A 16,734-nucleotide genomic window follows, 5' to 3' on the forward strand; every position below is an offset into this window, starting at 1 on the left:
CCTTTGCCCTTACTATTACCAACATAATTATCCTTAATAGCTGTAAAAACAACCCTGAATTAATGCTCAGTTAATAGATATTCCAGCTCGGATTCAGAGAAGTGCGAACTTTTATTTTTTTCCAAAGAAATTAAAGAGAGCAGGTTAAAAAGAATCTCGGGACCCAAAGGCACCCACTCCAAGCCCCTGAATCCTGGGCCGTCTGCCAGAAAGCAGTCAAGGGACCGAGCAATGCCCCTGTCGTGTCCTCAAACCGCCGCTAGATGGCGAGAGGGAGGTCGCGAGGGCCCTGCGGCCGCCTGCAAGCCCGGGCTCGGGTGACCGCCGGGGCCGGAGAGGAATGGGGTCAAGCCGGGGGGGGGGGCCGCCTGGGATTCCGGCCCGAGGGACACGAGGGCAGGGCCGGGAGGTGGAGTTCAGCTTTCCAGGGAAGTTGAGTAGGGGCTGCAACGGTCTCCCCACCTCCCAGGACCTGGCGTGCGCGCTGGGGAAGGACGCCAGGGGGCTCCTGTGTCGCGTAGGAGGAGGTGGCGCCGGCTGGGACCCGGCTTGTCCGAGCGGGAGACGACGAGCCGGGAGGCCAACGAGCCGGGAGGCCAACGAGCCGACCGCGTTTACCCCGCCGCCCCGATCCCCGGAGGACGGCGCCGGTGGGAAAGCCAGAGCCGTCGGAACCAGACCCGAGCGCTCGCGCCGCCCCTAGTGGCCGTGGACCCAAGGCCACTCCGCGTCTCGGCTCACCGACCCCGGGAAGACTTGCGAGGATTAAACGAGGCAATACATGCTGGCGATTGTTTTTGTACACCTCCGTTAAAAAAACACTCTCCGTGCCCCCCACTGCCAACACCCCAAACAATTGGTTTTTTAACTTCCGGAAGCCTACGGGGGCGTCGGAGCGAGGAGCTGCGGGGGGCGGGCTGCGCTGCGGGCTGCACCGCGGCGTCCCGCGGGCCCTCGGTCCCCCGTCGGGAAGCAAGTTGGAGAGCCCGGCGCTCGCTCTCGGGGAGCCCGCGGCGTGGCTGGGGCGCGGCGGCGCGCAGGCCGGGGAGTTGCTGCAGCAGCCTTGCCAGGGCTCAGAGCTCACAGCACCTGCCGCTCTCCTGGGAGAGGGGGCGCAGCCCCTCTCGAAGCTGTGGGCTTTGACCAAGTCCGGGGTGCAGCCGGCCCGTCTCCTCACTTCCTTCGTAGTCGCGTTCCCAGTGGCTGGGGGCCACCCCTAGGAATGAGGGTACGGGGAGAGGGGCTGGGCCCTTGTCGGCAGTTGCCATGGTGTTGCCCCGAGTTCTGGAGCCCACCTGCCCACTCCCTGAGAGGCTCCGGCCACGGAAACAGCGGGCCAGAAGCCTGTGGGCACGACGAAGTGACACTCTGGAGCCCACCCGTGCCCCTGTTGAGATGGAGACCTCAGATGGGCAAGGGGGTGAAGGGGACGAGCCCCCAGAGAAGGTGAAGTGGGGCTGAGGGCTTGGGGAAGGGAGAGGGGGAAGGAGGGTCCGTGAGGGGCTGCTTTCAGAAAGCACGAAATTCAAGGAGGAGAAGAAAGGAAAACGGTGTGGTCCATGAGTTAGCAAGAGACCCGCCCTGGAGCGAGGGAAGGCTAATTCATTCAAACTGGTGTTTATCAAGGACATGTATTTCTGGCAAGATGATGGGCAGGGACCCATGTTATTGTCGGCTATGAAGACCACAAGGGCTTCTGTGTGTGTGTGTGTGTATTGTAGTCTGTGTTTGTGGTTGCGTTGCATGTGTAGTGTGTTTATGGAGATGAGCAACCAGAGTTCCCTCTCTCTGGGGCCTGAAGGAGTCCTTATTTCATACATTCCTCATCTACCTCCATCCTCTTCTCCAGGTTAGAGGGGTTTGAGCCGGAATCTTTCTTGTTCTCCCTGAACACAGGTGGGAATTAATGCCCGTTTTTCTGAGAGGCTTTTGAAAGGTAAGGTGCAAATCACTTGTGTCAATCTAATCCTGTGCTCTAACTTTTAATACTGTTTCAGTTTGTCTCCATTATTTTTCTGTTGTTGGTCACAGTTTTACTGTCTAAAGATTCCTTCTCATCACCATTACCATCGTAGCTTTTTCTAAGTGCACATTTTGATGTTTAAAGATTTGATGTTTAAAGATAAACACATTTGATGTTTATGTATTTATTTCTCTACTCCCTCATTCATTGTGCTCACTGTCTGCTCTCTTGTGTCTGTTCATTGTGTGCTCTCTGTGTCTGCTCATCTTCTTTTAGGAGGCACCGGGAACTGAATCTGGGGCCTCTCATGTGGGAGGGAGACGCCCAATCACTTGAGTCATTTCCACTCCCTGCTTGTTGTGTCTCCGTGTTGCATCTCCTCATTGTGTCAGCTTGCTGCCTTGCTCATCTTCTTTAGGAGTCACTGGGAACCAGACCCAGGACCTCCCAGGTGGGAGGAAGGCAGCTGACTACATTGCTACCTTGATGTTTAGATGTATGGCTTGATGCCAAATGTTAGAGATACACAGAGGTGGGTCTGGGACTTAGATACTCAATGAATGAAATGAAATGAATGAATGAATCCCTGCTATATTCCCTAAAGAATCACTTAAATCTCTTGGTGCCTCAGTGTCTGCATCTATAAACAGAATTTGTGAGAGAATAAAATGAGGCAATGTTTATTAAGAACTTTGCAAAGTTAGTTACCATTATTATAGAAAAAATGGGTAGAACATTCTAGGATTTCTAAGTTGGGATTTTCTGATATGGGTTTCTTTGCCTGAAAACCAGATATGGATTTCAGGGTCACTTACATCTGTGCTGGGTCAAAGAAGAGTCATAGGGAAAATGAAGAGCTTTGGCTGGTATTTGGGCCAGTGGTTGTCCCAGCACTGCCCCACAGTAGCAGCAGTCCAAGTCCCCCAGCTGACTGCTGTCCCCTGTCCCCTTTCAGGTGACGAATGTGCCCTGCTTGGAGAGGAGCTCCAGCACCAATCCTGCTGGAGACTCACTTATACGCCATGCCAAGGGCCTGGGCCACGACACCTTCAAAATTGTGAGTGAGAGGGCAGCCTGAGCATATGCTCCCAGGTCCCAAGGAGTCAGGAGATCTGGGTCTAGAATTGGCAGGCCTCACACCCACAACTCGCAGCTCACTTGTCACAATCTTGGAAAGGGGGTGGGGTAGGAGGTTGACTGCAGCCTTCTCACCTAGCACACACAACCCTTCCTGGGCCAATCTGTTGGTTACTTGGGGCTGTCCATCCACCTCTTCTTTTCTCCCATGGTGTCTCATTTCACCTGTTGCCACCTCAGTGCAAAGAATACCTAAGGCCGGTGAAGAAGTTCCTGCGAAAGCTGCACCTGCCCAGGGACCTTGCCCGGAAGAAAAAGCTGAAGTACATGAAGCGGAGCCTGGTGGTCCTAGGGGACCACATCAACACCTTTCTGCAGCACTACTGCCGAGCCTGGGAAATGAAGCATTGGAAGAAGTAGGGCAGCTTCCTTGCCCCCACACCCCCATACCAACTCATGGGCCACTACCTTTCTATTCAAGGTCACAACCCCAGTCAGGATCCTTCAGTCCTTCATCTTCATGTAGAGGAGACAAATCCTGGAGAGGATGTAGGGAAAGGGGGATGAAAAAACAGGGGCCCCCTCATTACTCAGGGCAGCATTGACCATGCCTTGGCTGTACATACAAGGAGAGTGGCCTTTAATTGAAGACTTACTGTGTGCAGTTGCTTGTCACCAGGATACACTGTTCAAGGACAGGAGAGTCTGGCAAATCACTACCTCTCCATGCCCCTAATAAAAAACCAAGCAGGAAGGGGAGGGGGTGTAGCTGAGTGGTTGAGCACCTGCCTGACAAGTCAAATGCAGGAAGAAGAGGGGCTATTCTCCATCTCCCTCAGTCTCAGATCTCTCCTCACAGGATGCTCTGGCGATTTGTCTCCCTCTTCTCGGAACTGGAGCCAAAGCAGCTTCGCCAGCTCTACAAGTACACCAAGAGTAACCAGAGAGCCAAGTTCCTGGTGAGGGCGCTAGGGGAAGTTCCTCCAAGTCCAGCCAAGTGTTGGTTGATGTGTGCCCTTAGATCCACAGAAGGAAGCCTGGGACCTAGGAGCCCTGCTGAAGTACCCAGTGCCCCTTGGAATTTTTTCTGTGATTCACTGTCTGAGCAAGCCCTCTCTCCCCAATCTTTACCTGTGAAGTAGGCACAGAGTGGGCCTGGAAACGCAGAGACTCAACCTCAGATTCTCCATATTTGTTCACACTTTCCACCTATGTTCTGATAGCAGAGGCAGGGACATCCCTCATGAACCATGGGTGGGGCAGATGAAGCTGGACAGAAAGGAGCTGCCATCTTGGGAAGGGCTCTGGGACTGCCAACATCACCCTGGCCTGGCTTTGTCCAAAAACAGTGGCTTGCAAACATTGTGGGCTCAATGTTTTACCCTCTTAAAAATCAATGAGAACCCCCCCAAAAAATTGGTGTAGGTGGGTTATATCTATGATATTTACCCTATTAAGAAAAAATCAAGAAAAATTTTAAAATATGTATTTATTAATTTCATTTAATAATAAAAATAATAAACCCATTACATGTTAGCATAAATAACAGTTTTTATAAAAGTAACTATATTTTAAACAAAATTAGTGAGAAGAGTGGCATTGTTTTGCATTTTTACAAATCTCTTTACTGTCTGTTTTAATAGAAGACCAGTGGCTTGTATCTGCTTATGCATTTAATCTGCTAAGATATATTGTTTTGATTGAAGTTCATGAAGAAAATCCAGTTTCACACAGATTGCTGGAAAAGAGAGCAGTAGTTTATTAACTTTTTCAGATAATTGTGGGTATTTTTCTTTGGTACCACATCAAAACTCAACAAGTGACAGTAACTTAAAGGTTAATTGCAATGTGAACTCTGAAACCATATCAAACAAGTTTTCATACTAGGTTATATTAAAATCCATTGGTCTCTCTTGCGTTTTGTGGGGGCCCTACTTTTTAAGGGGCTCATGAGGTCAAAAGGTCTCAGGAATCCCCAGAGGGCCGCAGACGCTATTTTGCAAGTCGCTGGTCCAAAACAATAATTACAGATAATAGTTGTAAAAGTGCTCCATTTGTTGGGCATTTTATACATGTTCCCTCATGTAATCTTCAAAAGTAACCCTAAATGGTAGTTAGAATTATTTTCCACAGTATAAAGAACCCAAATGTAGGGAGGTAAAGTAACTTGTCTCAGGTCACACAGCAAGTGGGAAGGAAGAGCCAGGATTCAAACCCAGGTCTAGTTCAGACAAAAGTCCTGTTCTAGTCATGCCCTATACCACCACTCTAACAGTGCAGCTTCCCCCCAAAGCACACACAAGTAAGACTTTTTGTTTCTCACCTTTATTTTTTTTTTTAGATTTATTTTTATTATTTCTCTCCCCTTCCCCCCTCACCCCCCCGCATTGTCTGCTCTCTGTGTCCATTCACTTGTGTTCTTCTGTGTCCACTTGCATTCCTGTCAGCGGCACCAGGAATCTGTATCTCTTTTTGTTGCATCATCTTGCTGCGTCAGCTCTCCATGTGTGCGGGGCCGCTCCCGGGCAGGCTGCGCTTTTCTGTGCGGGATGGCTCTCCTTGTGGGATGCACTCCCTGCGCATGGGGCTCCCCTATGCGGGGAACACTCCTGCGTGGTATGGCACTCCTTGCGCACATCAGCACTGCACGTGGGCCAGCTCCTCACATGGGTTGGGAGGCCCTGGGTTTGAACCCTGGACCTCCCATGTGATAGGCGGATGCTCTATCAGTTGAGCCAAATCTGCTTCCCTTCTCACCTTTAAAAGTCTGAATTTTGGACCAGTGGCTCATCTCTGCCAGCTTGTTCAGCTTTGATACCTGTCTCCTCCTCTCCAGTAGCTTTGCCAGAGCTGCTATCTTCACCATGATTTCCTGAGATTTCCCAATTCAAACTTGGGCTTCAGCATTTTTCCTTTACTGATAAATGCATCACCGAGAGGATAGATAGATTAGTGAGCCTTTTCTGTGTCTTTACCAGTGCTGCCTAGAATCAATTTATTGACCACTTCTCCCAAGTCATTTGTACCTCTTGGATCATGATTTCTATCACCTTTTTCTGGATTTGTGGGCCTGTTGGTACTGAACCTAAGGGGTCTTCCAAACCTAAGGGGTCTTCCAAACCTAATTGTTGCTTTTTTTTTTTTAAGATTTATTTTATTTATTTCTATTCCTTCCCCCCATTGTTTTCTTTCTGTCCATTTGCTGTGTGTTCTTCTGTGTCTGCTTGCATTATCAGGCAGCACAGGAAACTGTGTCTCTTTTTTGTTGCATCATCTTGCTGCGTCAGCTCTCTGTGTGTGTGGCGCCACTCCTGGGTGGGCTGTGCTTTTTCACACAGGGCAGCTCTCCTTGACTGGCGCACTCCTTGCACATGGGACACCCCTACACGGGGCGCCCCTGCGTGGCTTGGCACTCCTTGCGTGCGGCAGCACTGTGCATGGGCCAGCTCACCACATGGGTCAGGAGGCCCTGGGTATCAAACCCTGGACCCTCCACATGGTAGACGGATGCTCTATCAGTTGAGCCACATCCACTTCCCATGCATTTTTTACTAAAACCAACACGGAACAGAAGAAGCAAATAACCATCGGTAGTTTTGACAGCAGTATGAGCTTCAGTAATGGTCTGTCATTTTTTTGACCAAGGAGCACATCCTGTCTTGGGTAAGATCCATGCTGTGGAAGTTGGTAGGCAGTTTTTGTCCTGAACATCCTCAGAAATTAGCTGGAATTCTCCAAGGGCAACGCAACTTCTTCATCATTTTGTAGATCAGCAAGGCTCACTTCAAAATCATGGCTCTTGAGGCCAGCAGATGCAATTTTGTTTCCTGGAGTCCTGACTAGGGTTTTCCCAGTTTTGTTTTTGTTTTTGTTTTTTTTTCTTTACGTTAAACATTGCTGGTGCTTTTACGTCATACCAGTCTTTCTTAGAAAATGGGTCAGCCACTTTCTTCTTGGCTCCCTTTTTGTCACCTTTTGTAAAGTGCTTGTTGTTCTACTTGCCGAGCTGCTCAGAGAGCCAAAGCCTACTGGGCTCCGTTTCTTCCTCCGAACAGGAACGGCTAGAGCATTTCGGCGACTCCTCCTCTGACATGAGGAGCTGCCGTTTCAGTGATTCCTGGAGTTCTGAATTTCACTACCTAGGACATTTTCAAAGAATATTTTCAGGCTCCCAGCTTCAATTTTGCTAAGTAAGGAACTTAAGATGAGTACGAGTGTTTCATTACAAACCAATAAACAAGACATTGTAATTCCAAAAAGAGATGGAAGACCTAATAACAAAATAAAACCTGAGAAAAGACTGTTGGTATCCTGCCTCAGTGCTCCTGAGGTCCTTTCTCTCCCACGTCTGTGATTCTCACGTGATCCTTCTGGCTGGGCAGATGTGACGCGTGGCTGGCTGGAGGCAGTTTCCTAACAGGGACAGGGCTGAGGCTCTGGAATTTGGGCCCCTTGCTCCATGACACTCTGATCACACTGTGACCCTGTTGCAGGTGGCCTTCTGCCCGTTGGCCGCGCCGGAGAGCTCCCTGTCGGCGGACCAGGGAGACAGTCTGCCCAGGCTCTGCACTGCCTGGGGCCTGCACAGCAACATCAGTGACATGAAGGAGAGGCTGTCCAGGATGCAGGCCCCAGGCCGAGAGGCCTCCCTGCTGGGGGAGCCGTGGCCCAGTGTTGGTGTCTGGAGAGGTACGGCCCATTTGGTGGTGGGGGGGCACCTGGGAGAGCAGGCTGAGGGTCATGGGTATTTCTCTGAGCCAAACATGTTCTTCCCCGCTTTCCATCGTCCTTCGTCCCTACATTTCTCTCTGTCCTTCTTTTCTTCCCTTTCTCTACTTCTCTTTTTCTCTCCCTGGTTTTCCTCAGAAATGCTCCTTATAGAAAGTTTGAAATGCACAGATAATGTAAAAAAGAAGAGAGAAAAATCACGCACCGTTTCATCACCCAGAGGCCATCACTGCTGATGTCCTGGTGTTTTTCCTTCAGTGTTTTGTTCTATATAATTTCTCCCCTGGTGAAGCATCACAATACATGACAATTTTGAATAATGTACTTTACAATTAATATTGAAACAAAGGGACTTTCCCATATGACAGAGCTGAGCCAGTTTCTAGTGGCCGAGCATGTGGACTCGCGAGCAGCAGTAGGGATGCCGACCGTGGGGCCGGAGAGGAGCGTGGGGGAAAGGAAGGGATTCGCTCCCACGCTGGGCGGGAAGTCCAGCCAGCTGGCCTGGGAACGGCCTTGCAGCAGCATTGGCCTCTGCGCTGGCCTTGTTGCCTTCCTCTCTGGATGGAGGCCGTGGGTTAGGAGACAGAGGTTGGCAGTAAGATACAATTTCCTTGTTCTTCCCTTCTGCCCCCTCCACGCCCCCACGTTGTACCAGCGGAGATTCTCTTACCATTTACGTCATCAGGATCATCTCTGTGACCTTCCCATTTTCTTTAAGCAAGCTTCCTCAAAAAACAAAACTGAAGAGAAAGAGGATTAAGGAAGCCCCAGAAGCCCCTGAGACTTGCCCGTAGGAGGACCCAGCTGCGACAGGGCTCCCCCGGGTCCCCAGGCACCTGCCTGTCTTCAGCACCTCTGCACTTGGGCGTGTGGGACCCGTGAGCGAAAGAAAAAAGTCGTGTTTATCAAAAGGATGTTGAAGTCTTAATTATGAATAAAGGGGGTGGGAAATAAACATCCTTAAGACAATTCTACTTTATTTGGCTAACTCTCATCATTCATTCATTTATCTTATAAACAATTGCCAGTGCCTTCTAAATAGCAGGCGTCCGACCCATACAAAGATAACTAAGGTGCGGTCACTTGTGTCACATCTGAGTGGGGGAGGCAGACCTGTCAATAGACATGATAGAGTCAGTGCCGGTGGCTGGGGAAGGTCTCAGGAGAGGTGGGGTGGAGTGGGGCTGGGGTCAGAGAGTGACAAGCCTAAACTTGTAGCCCTGCCTGATTTGTCTGGATTTTGTTTTGTGAGTAACTGGGGAAGGCAGTGGCAGGGGAAGGGTCAAGCAGTGACATGAGCTGGTGAGAGCTGGAAAGTGGGGGGCTGCTCTGGTGACTGAGAGAAGTGCATAGAAGCGTGTGAGGGTGCAGGCAGGACACTACAGAAACAACTTCAGGTGCCTTGGCTAGGACAGTGGCTCAAGCAAGAACGGGCAGCATGCGTGGAATTCAGACCACCGATGTGTTTTGTTTGTCCCTTGTGGCGTTCTACTTGTTAAAAACATTTTAAAGAAATTAGTTGTCCATATTGAAACTTGGCATGTTTCACAATAAAAAAAAGAGAGAAAATTAGGATTTCCAGCTTCTCTTAAAGACTGGCCCTGCTTGGGTCTGCATTCCCACAGGACGACAACTGGCTGGTGCCAAAAAGCAGTTGCATCCGTTCCACAGACACACTTTTTAGCTCAGTCCCCTGCCCCATCCCTACTGCCTTATACAAGTTGGCCTTCTTCACCTATTTCTATCACCTCTGTGTCCCTTGTGCCCCTGCAGTGTACCAAAGCGATGAACCTGCGCAGGAACTGGGGTGAGGTGCATTTATCACATTTAGCCAAGGCAAAATGGACAGCTCTTGGTAGACAGAGGTGGGAGATGAGAAAGTGAGGGCGTGAAGAAGGATGGGAAGTAAAGATGATACTTTTTCTTTTTCCTAGTGGGAGAGATCAGATGGATGGCCACCTGCGCCAGGAGGGAAAGCAGATTAACCAGGGCTCTGCCGGAGGGGCCAGCACACAGGGCCCAATGTGCCCAGAAAGAAAGGGGCAGGGCAGGGCAGAGTCGTGTGCCCTTACCTCCTCCTCCACCACTCAGAGCATCAACATAGATTTAAAATGTCCACATGAACATCAGCATAGACGTGAGGAGCAAGTATAAGGAAGAACGAATAGAGGGAAACGGGAGCAGCCCCATATCTCTTTTCCTTGTACCCATTGCCTTCCCTAAGTGGCAAGATGTGCAGCTGGGGTCAGCCTTGCTTGGCTAGTCCCTGACAGTCCTGACAAAACAGGATTTGGAAGAAAACAGCAAACAAGCTAGAGGGTCCCCACAATAATTAGATGCTCCCCAATCCTTCTCCAACTCCTGAGAAACTTCACTGACAAGGCCCTGGGCAAAGGGCTGCTCCTAAGCCGCTTTAGGGCACAGACCCCTAACTCACAAATCCTGTGTGTGAGGCAGCACTGCCACCTAGAGGAGGCCTGGGCCTCTGCAGCCTCATTCTTCCAGATCAGGGCGTGTGCTGAGATGACGGAACACGGAGGGAGCGGGGAGCCCGGTATCAGCCTTGTGGGCAAGTGGGAAGCCTGAAGGCAAAATGGGTAACAGCTGAGGCTTGTTTTGGGGACCCCTGCATCTCTGTCTTCAATTCAGTACAATGTCAGAATTCTAAAATGTTAGATCACATATTGTTGCTCCATTCAAAACACTCCAATAACTCCCAATCTCACTAAGAGTAAAAGTCAGTGTTTACAAGGCCCTACAAGGCCCACTGTTATCTACCTCTAGCCTGTTACTTCTCTGCCCTCATCCTTGCTGTTTCTCAAGCTTTTCAAGGACATTCCTGACTGGTTGTTTATCTCTTTCCCATGATATCCACTTGGCTGACTCCTTCACTGCCTTTAAATCTTTGTTCAAATGCCACCTTCTCAGGCAGTGGGTGTAGCTCAGTGTTTGAGCACCTGCCTTCCATGTAGAAGGCCCTGGGTTCAATTCCTGGTACCGCCTTAAAAAAAAGTGTTGCCTTCTCATCGTGGTCTAGCTTGGACCCCCCCACTTTAGTTTGGAACTCCCTGCCACTCTAAATATCCATTACCCTGCCCCCCAAAGCATGTCCCCCCAGTAATATGTAATTCATTTAGTGATTGTATTTCTTCCTTAATGACTGTCTCATCTCACTAGAATATTAGTTTAACAAGGGCAGGGAGTTTTGTCTTTTTTGTTCACTGCTGTATCCCAAGCAAATACAACAGGACTTGGCACATAGTAGGTAATGACCATATGGCTGTCGGGTGGATACATGCATGGATGGATGGACGGATGGATGGATGGATGGATGGATGGATGGATGGATGGATGCATAAATAAACCAAAAGAGAGCATTTGGTCTAACTAGCTCCTGGGTGCAGAAGCTGTACTCCTACCCAATGCCAGGATGAGATTAGAACTCAGGCCTGATGACCCCCAGGCAAGCACAGTTCCCACAACACCAATGACGTATTCTCCAACTGTCAGTTGACAAACATTTCTCACAAAATGTAAATAATCCCCAAGATTCAGAGTATTACTTTTCCTAGGATTGTTCCCATTTTCTTAGGTTAAGATATTGCTACTCCAGGTTTGGATCTCTAGTGGTAGACTTGGGAACACCAGAAGCAGATGGTTGGGGGAAGCTATTTGGAGGTGGGAAGCCATGGTGGAAACCCCCAAATCACACCTTGGCCTGTGCTGCCGTATGGGTAATGCTCACCCTGGGGAAAATACTCACTAATGGCCAGACCAGGTATTCCTCAAAGATAGGCCCCTCTCCTACTGAACAAGGAATACTTTTCCTAAAGTTTTAAGTGCAATGCCTGGCACTGCCTGTCCCACTCCCACCCCATTCTCCTAGGAGCCACCCTGAAGTCTCCTTTTCATGATAGCACGACCACAAATGCATACATCTTAGCAGAGGTGGCAAAATTCTTTGCATCCATTCTCAGTGGTTCTTCATGGCAAACTTGTGAAGGAGAATCTGCCCCATTTCAGAGAGGAAAACAGGGCCAGAGGGGCTGGTATCAATCACCCAAGTCTCCTGACTCCACACCCAGTGCTCTTGTCTTTTGACTTTATGGTTTTTCTTCTTTGTATGCAGAGATTTTCTAACTTTATATAGTTAAATTCATCAGTCCTTTCTTTATGGCTTTGTTATCACTTTAAAAGACCTTTTCCACTCAGAATATTTTAAATTCTCCATGTTTCCTTCTAAGACTCCTAGGATTATAGTTTTTCCATTTAAATCTGATTTATCTGAAACTTTATTTTGGTTCATTCATTTTTTTCAGATAGCTCATCAGTTGTTCTTGCATGTATGGAAGTATATTTATAGAATATACCATATGGGGAAAATCCATCTTTTCTCTACAGATTTGAAATGCCACCCTTCTTACATACCAAATTCTTGATTTATCTGGGTCAATTTCTGAACTTTCTCCTCTAATCTATTGGTCTGGCTGCCCATGAAAGGAAAAAGGAGGGGGAAAAAACCTACAGTAACAAACAGAACATGATAGGAAAAGAGTAAATAGATTTAAAAGTGCCAAATAGAAACTTTTAATAATGAAAAATAGTCATTGAATTTAAAAACCTAATGGTCAAGTTAAACAGTAGACAATGCCTGAAGCCATTAATCAATCTCAATATCATAAATAGAAATAACCGGACATGTGCCTCCAGTTAAGCAGTACTCTTCAAAATATTTGAACCTGAATCTGATCAAATCTCCATATCCAACTACTAGTTTATAGGAAATACAGGGGACTAAGGAGCATATTAAATGACACCATGGGGATAGAATCAGAAAAATCCAGACTATGGGAAACTGTATAGGACAAATAAGCCAGTTACTTTAATAAATAAACCACAAGAAAAGAGTAAGAGGGACTTTAGAGATTAAAAGACACTGAAGGGAAGTGGACTTGGCTCTATGGATAGGGCGTCCACCTACCACTGGAAGGTCCGCAGTTCAAACCCAGGACCTCCTTGACCCATGTGGAGCTGGCCCATGCGCAGTGCTGATGCGCACAGGAGTGCCGTGCCACGCAGGGATGTCCCCCACGTAGGGAAGCCCCACGTGCAAGGAGTGTGCCCCCTAAGGAGAGCCGCCCAGTGCAAAAGAAAGTCCAGCCTGCCCAGGAGTGGTGCCGCACACATGGAGAGCTGACACAACAAGATGATGCAACAAAAAAGAGACACAGATTCCCGTGCTGCTTACAAGAATAGAAGCGACACAAAAGTACACACAGCAAATGGACACAGAGAGCAGACAACTGGGGGGGTGGGGGAGGGAGAAATAAATGCAAAATAAATAAATCTTAAAAAAAAAAATAGATAAAAGACACTGAAGACTCACACCATATACAAAAATGAACTCAAAATGAATCAAAGACCTAACTAGAAGAGCTAAAATCATAAAGTTCTTAGAAGTAAGCATAGGGAGGGAAGCAGATTTGGCCCAACGGATAGGGCATCTGCCTACCACATGGGAGGTCCAAGGTTCAAACCCAGGGTCTCCTGACCCATGTGGTGAGCTGGCCTACACACAGTGCTGATGTGCACAAGGAGTGCCCTGCCACACAGGGGTGTCCCTTGCATAGGGGAGCCCCATAAGCAAGGAGAGTGCCCCGTAAGGAGAGCTGTCCAGCGCGAAAGAAAGTGCAGCCTGCCCAGGAATGGCACTGCACACACAGAGAGCTGACACAACAAGATGATGCAACAAAAAGAAACACAGATTCTGGGTGCCGCTGACAAGAACACTGGCAGACACAGAAGAACACGCAGTGAAAGGACACAGAGAGCAGTGCTGAGACCAGCTCAGCAATAGGTTTGCATGAAAAGAAGGCAATGCAGAGCTGAAGAAATAAAAGGACAGAAAGAAAGACACAAGAGAGAAATTAAAGATGGGACCAGGGGACTCAACAGCTTCTGGAACTGAGAGCCTCGACCCTCGTTTCCACATTGTATTTATTAGAAATTACAAAGCAGTAGTTATCTGTGTTTATTTTCAAGGCTGCTTGTTATTAAAGCTGTAGCCCCTGCAATGCTAGAGAGCAGGCCATAGCAAAGTTCAAACGTCTCCACATGCAAACGATTCTCATGCTGACCAGACAGTGTTCGGTCTAGTCAAGGCTGGTGTTCCTAAGCCCACACTTCTTATCTGCATTGTGGAAACGTTTCAAGTTTAAGCCAGGTTCCCACATTCAAATTCAAGCTATTTTCCCACAGAGCAGACAACTGAGGGGGGGGGGGGGGGAGGCGGGGAAGGGGAGAAAAATTAAAAAAAAAAAAAAGAAGCATAGGGAAATATCTTCAGGACCTTATATTAGACAATGGATTCTAAGATTTGACACCAAAAGAATGAGCAACAAAAGAAAAAAATTAATTGGACTTTATCAAAATTAAAAACTTTTGTGTTGGAAATATATTTTAAAAATAATAATAGGGTAGGTTGGGAGAAAAATGCACCAAATGTAATATAAGGTCTATAGTTAGTAGTAAGGTTTTTGACAATATTCTTTCATAATTTGTAACAAATATGTCACAACAAAGCAAAGTGTTGGTGGTGGGTGGACGTATAGGACCCCTGTATGATGTTTTGTGTGTTTGTTTTGTAAGTTCACAACTTTTACAATATATTTTATGTATGTTCATGTATAAATGATACAAAAATAATAATAATAATAATAATAGGGTAGGTTAGGGGAAAAATACACCAAATGTAAGATACTTTGGTTGGTAGTTATATTTTAAGGATGTTCTTTAATCATTAGTTAAAAATACCTCCCAATAATGCAAGGTATTGGAGGTAGGGTGAGGTGTGAGAGCGCTGTGTGATGTTATGTATTTTTCTTTTGTAAATTCACAACTATTACTATACACTTACTGTTTATGTATGTTTATGTATGAGTGATATACTTCAATAAATTTTTAAAAAGTGAAAAAAAAACCTTATTATGTTGGGGAGCAGATGTAGCTCAATGGTTGAGTGGCTGCTTTCCGTGTAGGAGGTCCTGGGTTCAATCCCTGGTACCTCCTACAAAATGACAACAACAACAACAACAACAAACAAACAAAAAACCTATGTGCACAAAGGACCTTATCCAGAAAGTGAAAAGACAACCTACGAATGGGAGAAAATATTTGCAAATCATATATCTGATAATGGTCTAGTATCCAGAATGTATAAAGATTTGTTACAACTCAATAATAAAAAGACAAATAACCCAATTTTAAAATGGGCAAAGGACTTGAATAGACATTTCTCCAAAGAAGATATATGAATGGTCAATAAGCGCATGCAAAGATGCTCACCATCATTAACCATTAGGGAAACATAAAGCAAAACTGCAATGAAGTACTACCTCACATCAACTAGAATGGCAATTATTTTAAAAGTAAGTGTTGGCAAGGATATGGAGAAATAGGAACCCTTGTACATTGTCGGTGGGAATGTAAAATGTTGCAGCTGTTAGGCCCCAAAACTGAGCCTTTGGGGATAACCAGATATATAGAGAAAAAAACTTTAACACGAGAGTTAGGCAGACTTGCATTTATTATGTCTGCAGACAAGAGCCAAGGTCAGTCTAAAGTGACTCAGACCCAGCTCCCTGTGCTGTGGAAAACTCTTGCTTAAATACCTGTTACTACTTAACACTTGCTTGATTATGCAGTAGCTTTTATGCAGACGGATGAACATAATAGCTAGTTATATAATTGTATGATTAGTATGTTCAGGAAATCCCACTTGTACATTCATTGCATGATCAGTAAAAGGGCAGATAACTCCACCCAGGGTGGGAATTTTACTATGTTAATTAAGCAAGTTGAAGTGAGAACAGCAAGGGGTTTCTTCTGTGCAAGTCCTGCCAACCATTTGAAGCTGGTTTTTATACTTCATTGCTTCAACAGGATACTCTCGACCACAAGAACCAGAATTTGGCACCAAGAGAGGGTTGCATCTCATTACCTTCTAATTTACATATACTTATTTCCTTTGTATCCTAGTAACGGAGAGAAACAAGTTACTTTCATGTATTCAGTCATATTACATCCATCGCAGCCACTGTGGACAGCAGTTTGGCCATTCCTCAGAAAGTTAAACATGGAATTACCATATGACTCATCAATTTCATTTCTAGGTATCTTTACAAAATATTTGGGGAGGGACTCAAACAGATGTTTAATCATAACATTATTTATAACAGCCAAAAGATTAAAGCAACCCTGTCAACAGATAAATGGATAAACAAAATGTGGTATATATATATGTACAATGGAATATTATTCCGCCATAAAAGGAATAAAACTTTGTTACATGCTACAACATAGATAAACCTTAAAGAAATCATACTGAGTAGAACAAGCCAGACATAAAAGAACAAATATTGTGTGATTCCACTCATACAAAATACCTAGAATATGTAAATTCATAGAAACAGAACGTAGATTAGTGGTTGCCAGGGATCAAGGAGTGGGGGTTGGGGGAAATGAGCAGTTATTGCTCAATGGGCACAGAGTTTCTGTATGGGGTGAGAAAAAGTTTTGTAATGGATGGTGGTGACAATAGCACAATATTGTGAATGTAATTAATATCACCAAACTGTACATATAAAAGTGGCTAAAATGGAAAATTTTGTGTCATGTATATGTTACCACAAAAATGTAAAATTTAGAAATTAAAAAGAGGGACTAAAGAGATATCCACCAAATGAAATATGAGTCCCATGTTTGCATTGTGATTAGAATAAACCAATTACACAAAGACATTTGTGAAACAATCAGGGAGATTTGAACACAGTCTGGCTATTCGATGATGATATAAAGGAATAACATTTTTTTAGGTGTGGTAATGGCATTATGGTTTTATTATTTTTTTTTAGTCTTTATGTTTTAGAGATACATAGTGAAATATTCGAAGACAAAATGATGAT

The 16,734-nt window shown here is 46.3% G+C and overlaps 1 protein-coding gene across 2 annotated transcripts; it reads left to right on the plus strand.

Annotated features, from left to right (window-relative positions):
* The first annotated feature begins 1,328 nt into the window (after positions 1-1,328).
* Positions 1,329-8,730, plus strand: CHCT1 (CHD1 helical C-terminal domain containing 1). Of its 2 annotated transcripts, none has more exons than XM_058283229.1 (6): positions 1,329-1,446; positions 2,919-3,020; positions 3,281-3,456; positions 3,900-3,999; positions 7,534-7,729; positions 8,490-8,730. In XM_058283229.1, the coding sequence occupies exons 1-6, from the start codon at positions 1,396-1,398 to the stop codon at positions 8,513-8,515; spliced, it is 651 nt and encodes a 216-aa protein (XP_058139212.1). In that variant the 5' UTR covers positions 1,329-1,395; the 3' UTR covers positions 8,516-8,730. The 2 variants fall into 2 exon arrangements, with proteins under 2 accessions (XP_058139212.1, XP_004450363.1); XM_004450306.2 differs by having other exon boundaries at positions 7,534-7,703; positions 8,457-8,730.
* Positions 8,731-16,734: the final 8,004 nt, after the last annotated feature.

Source organism: Dasypus novemcinctus, chromosome 21 (assembly GCF_030445035.2).
Source record: "Dasypus novemcinctus isolate mDasNov1 chromosome 21, mDasNov1.1.hap2, whole genome shotgun sequence".
Lineage (NCBI taxonomy): Eukaryota > Metazoa > Chordata > Mammalia > Cingulata > Dasypodidae > Dasypus > Dasypus novemcinctus.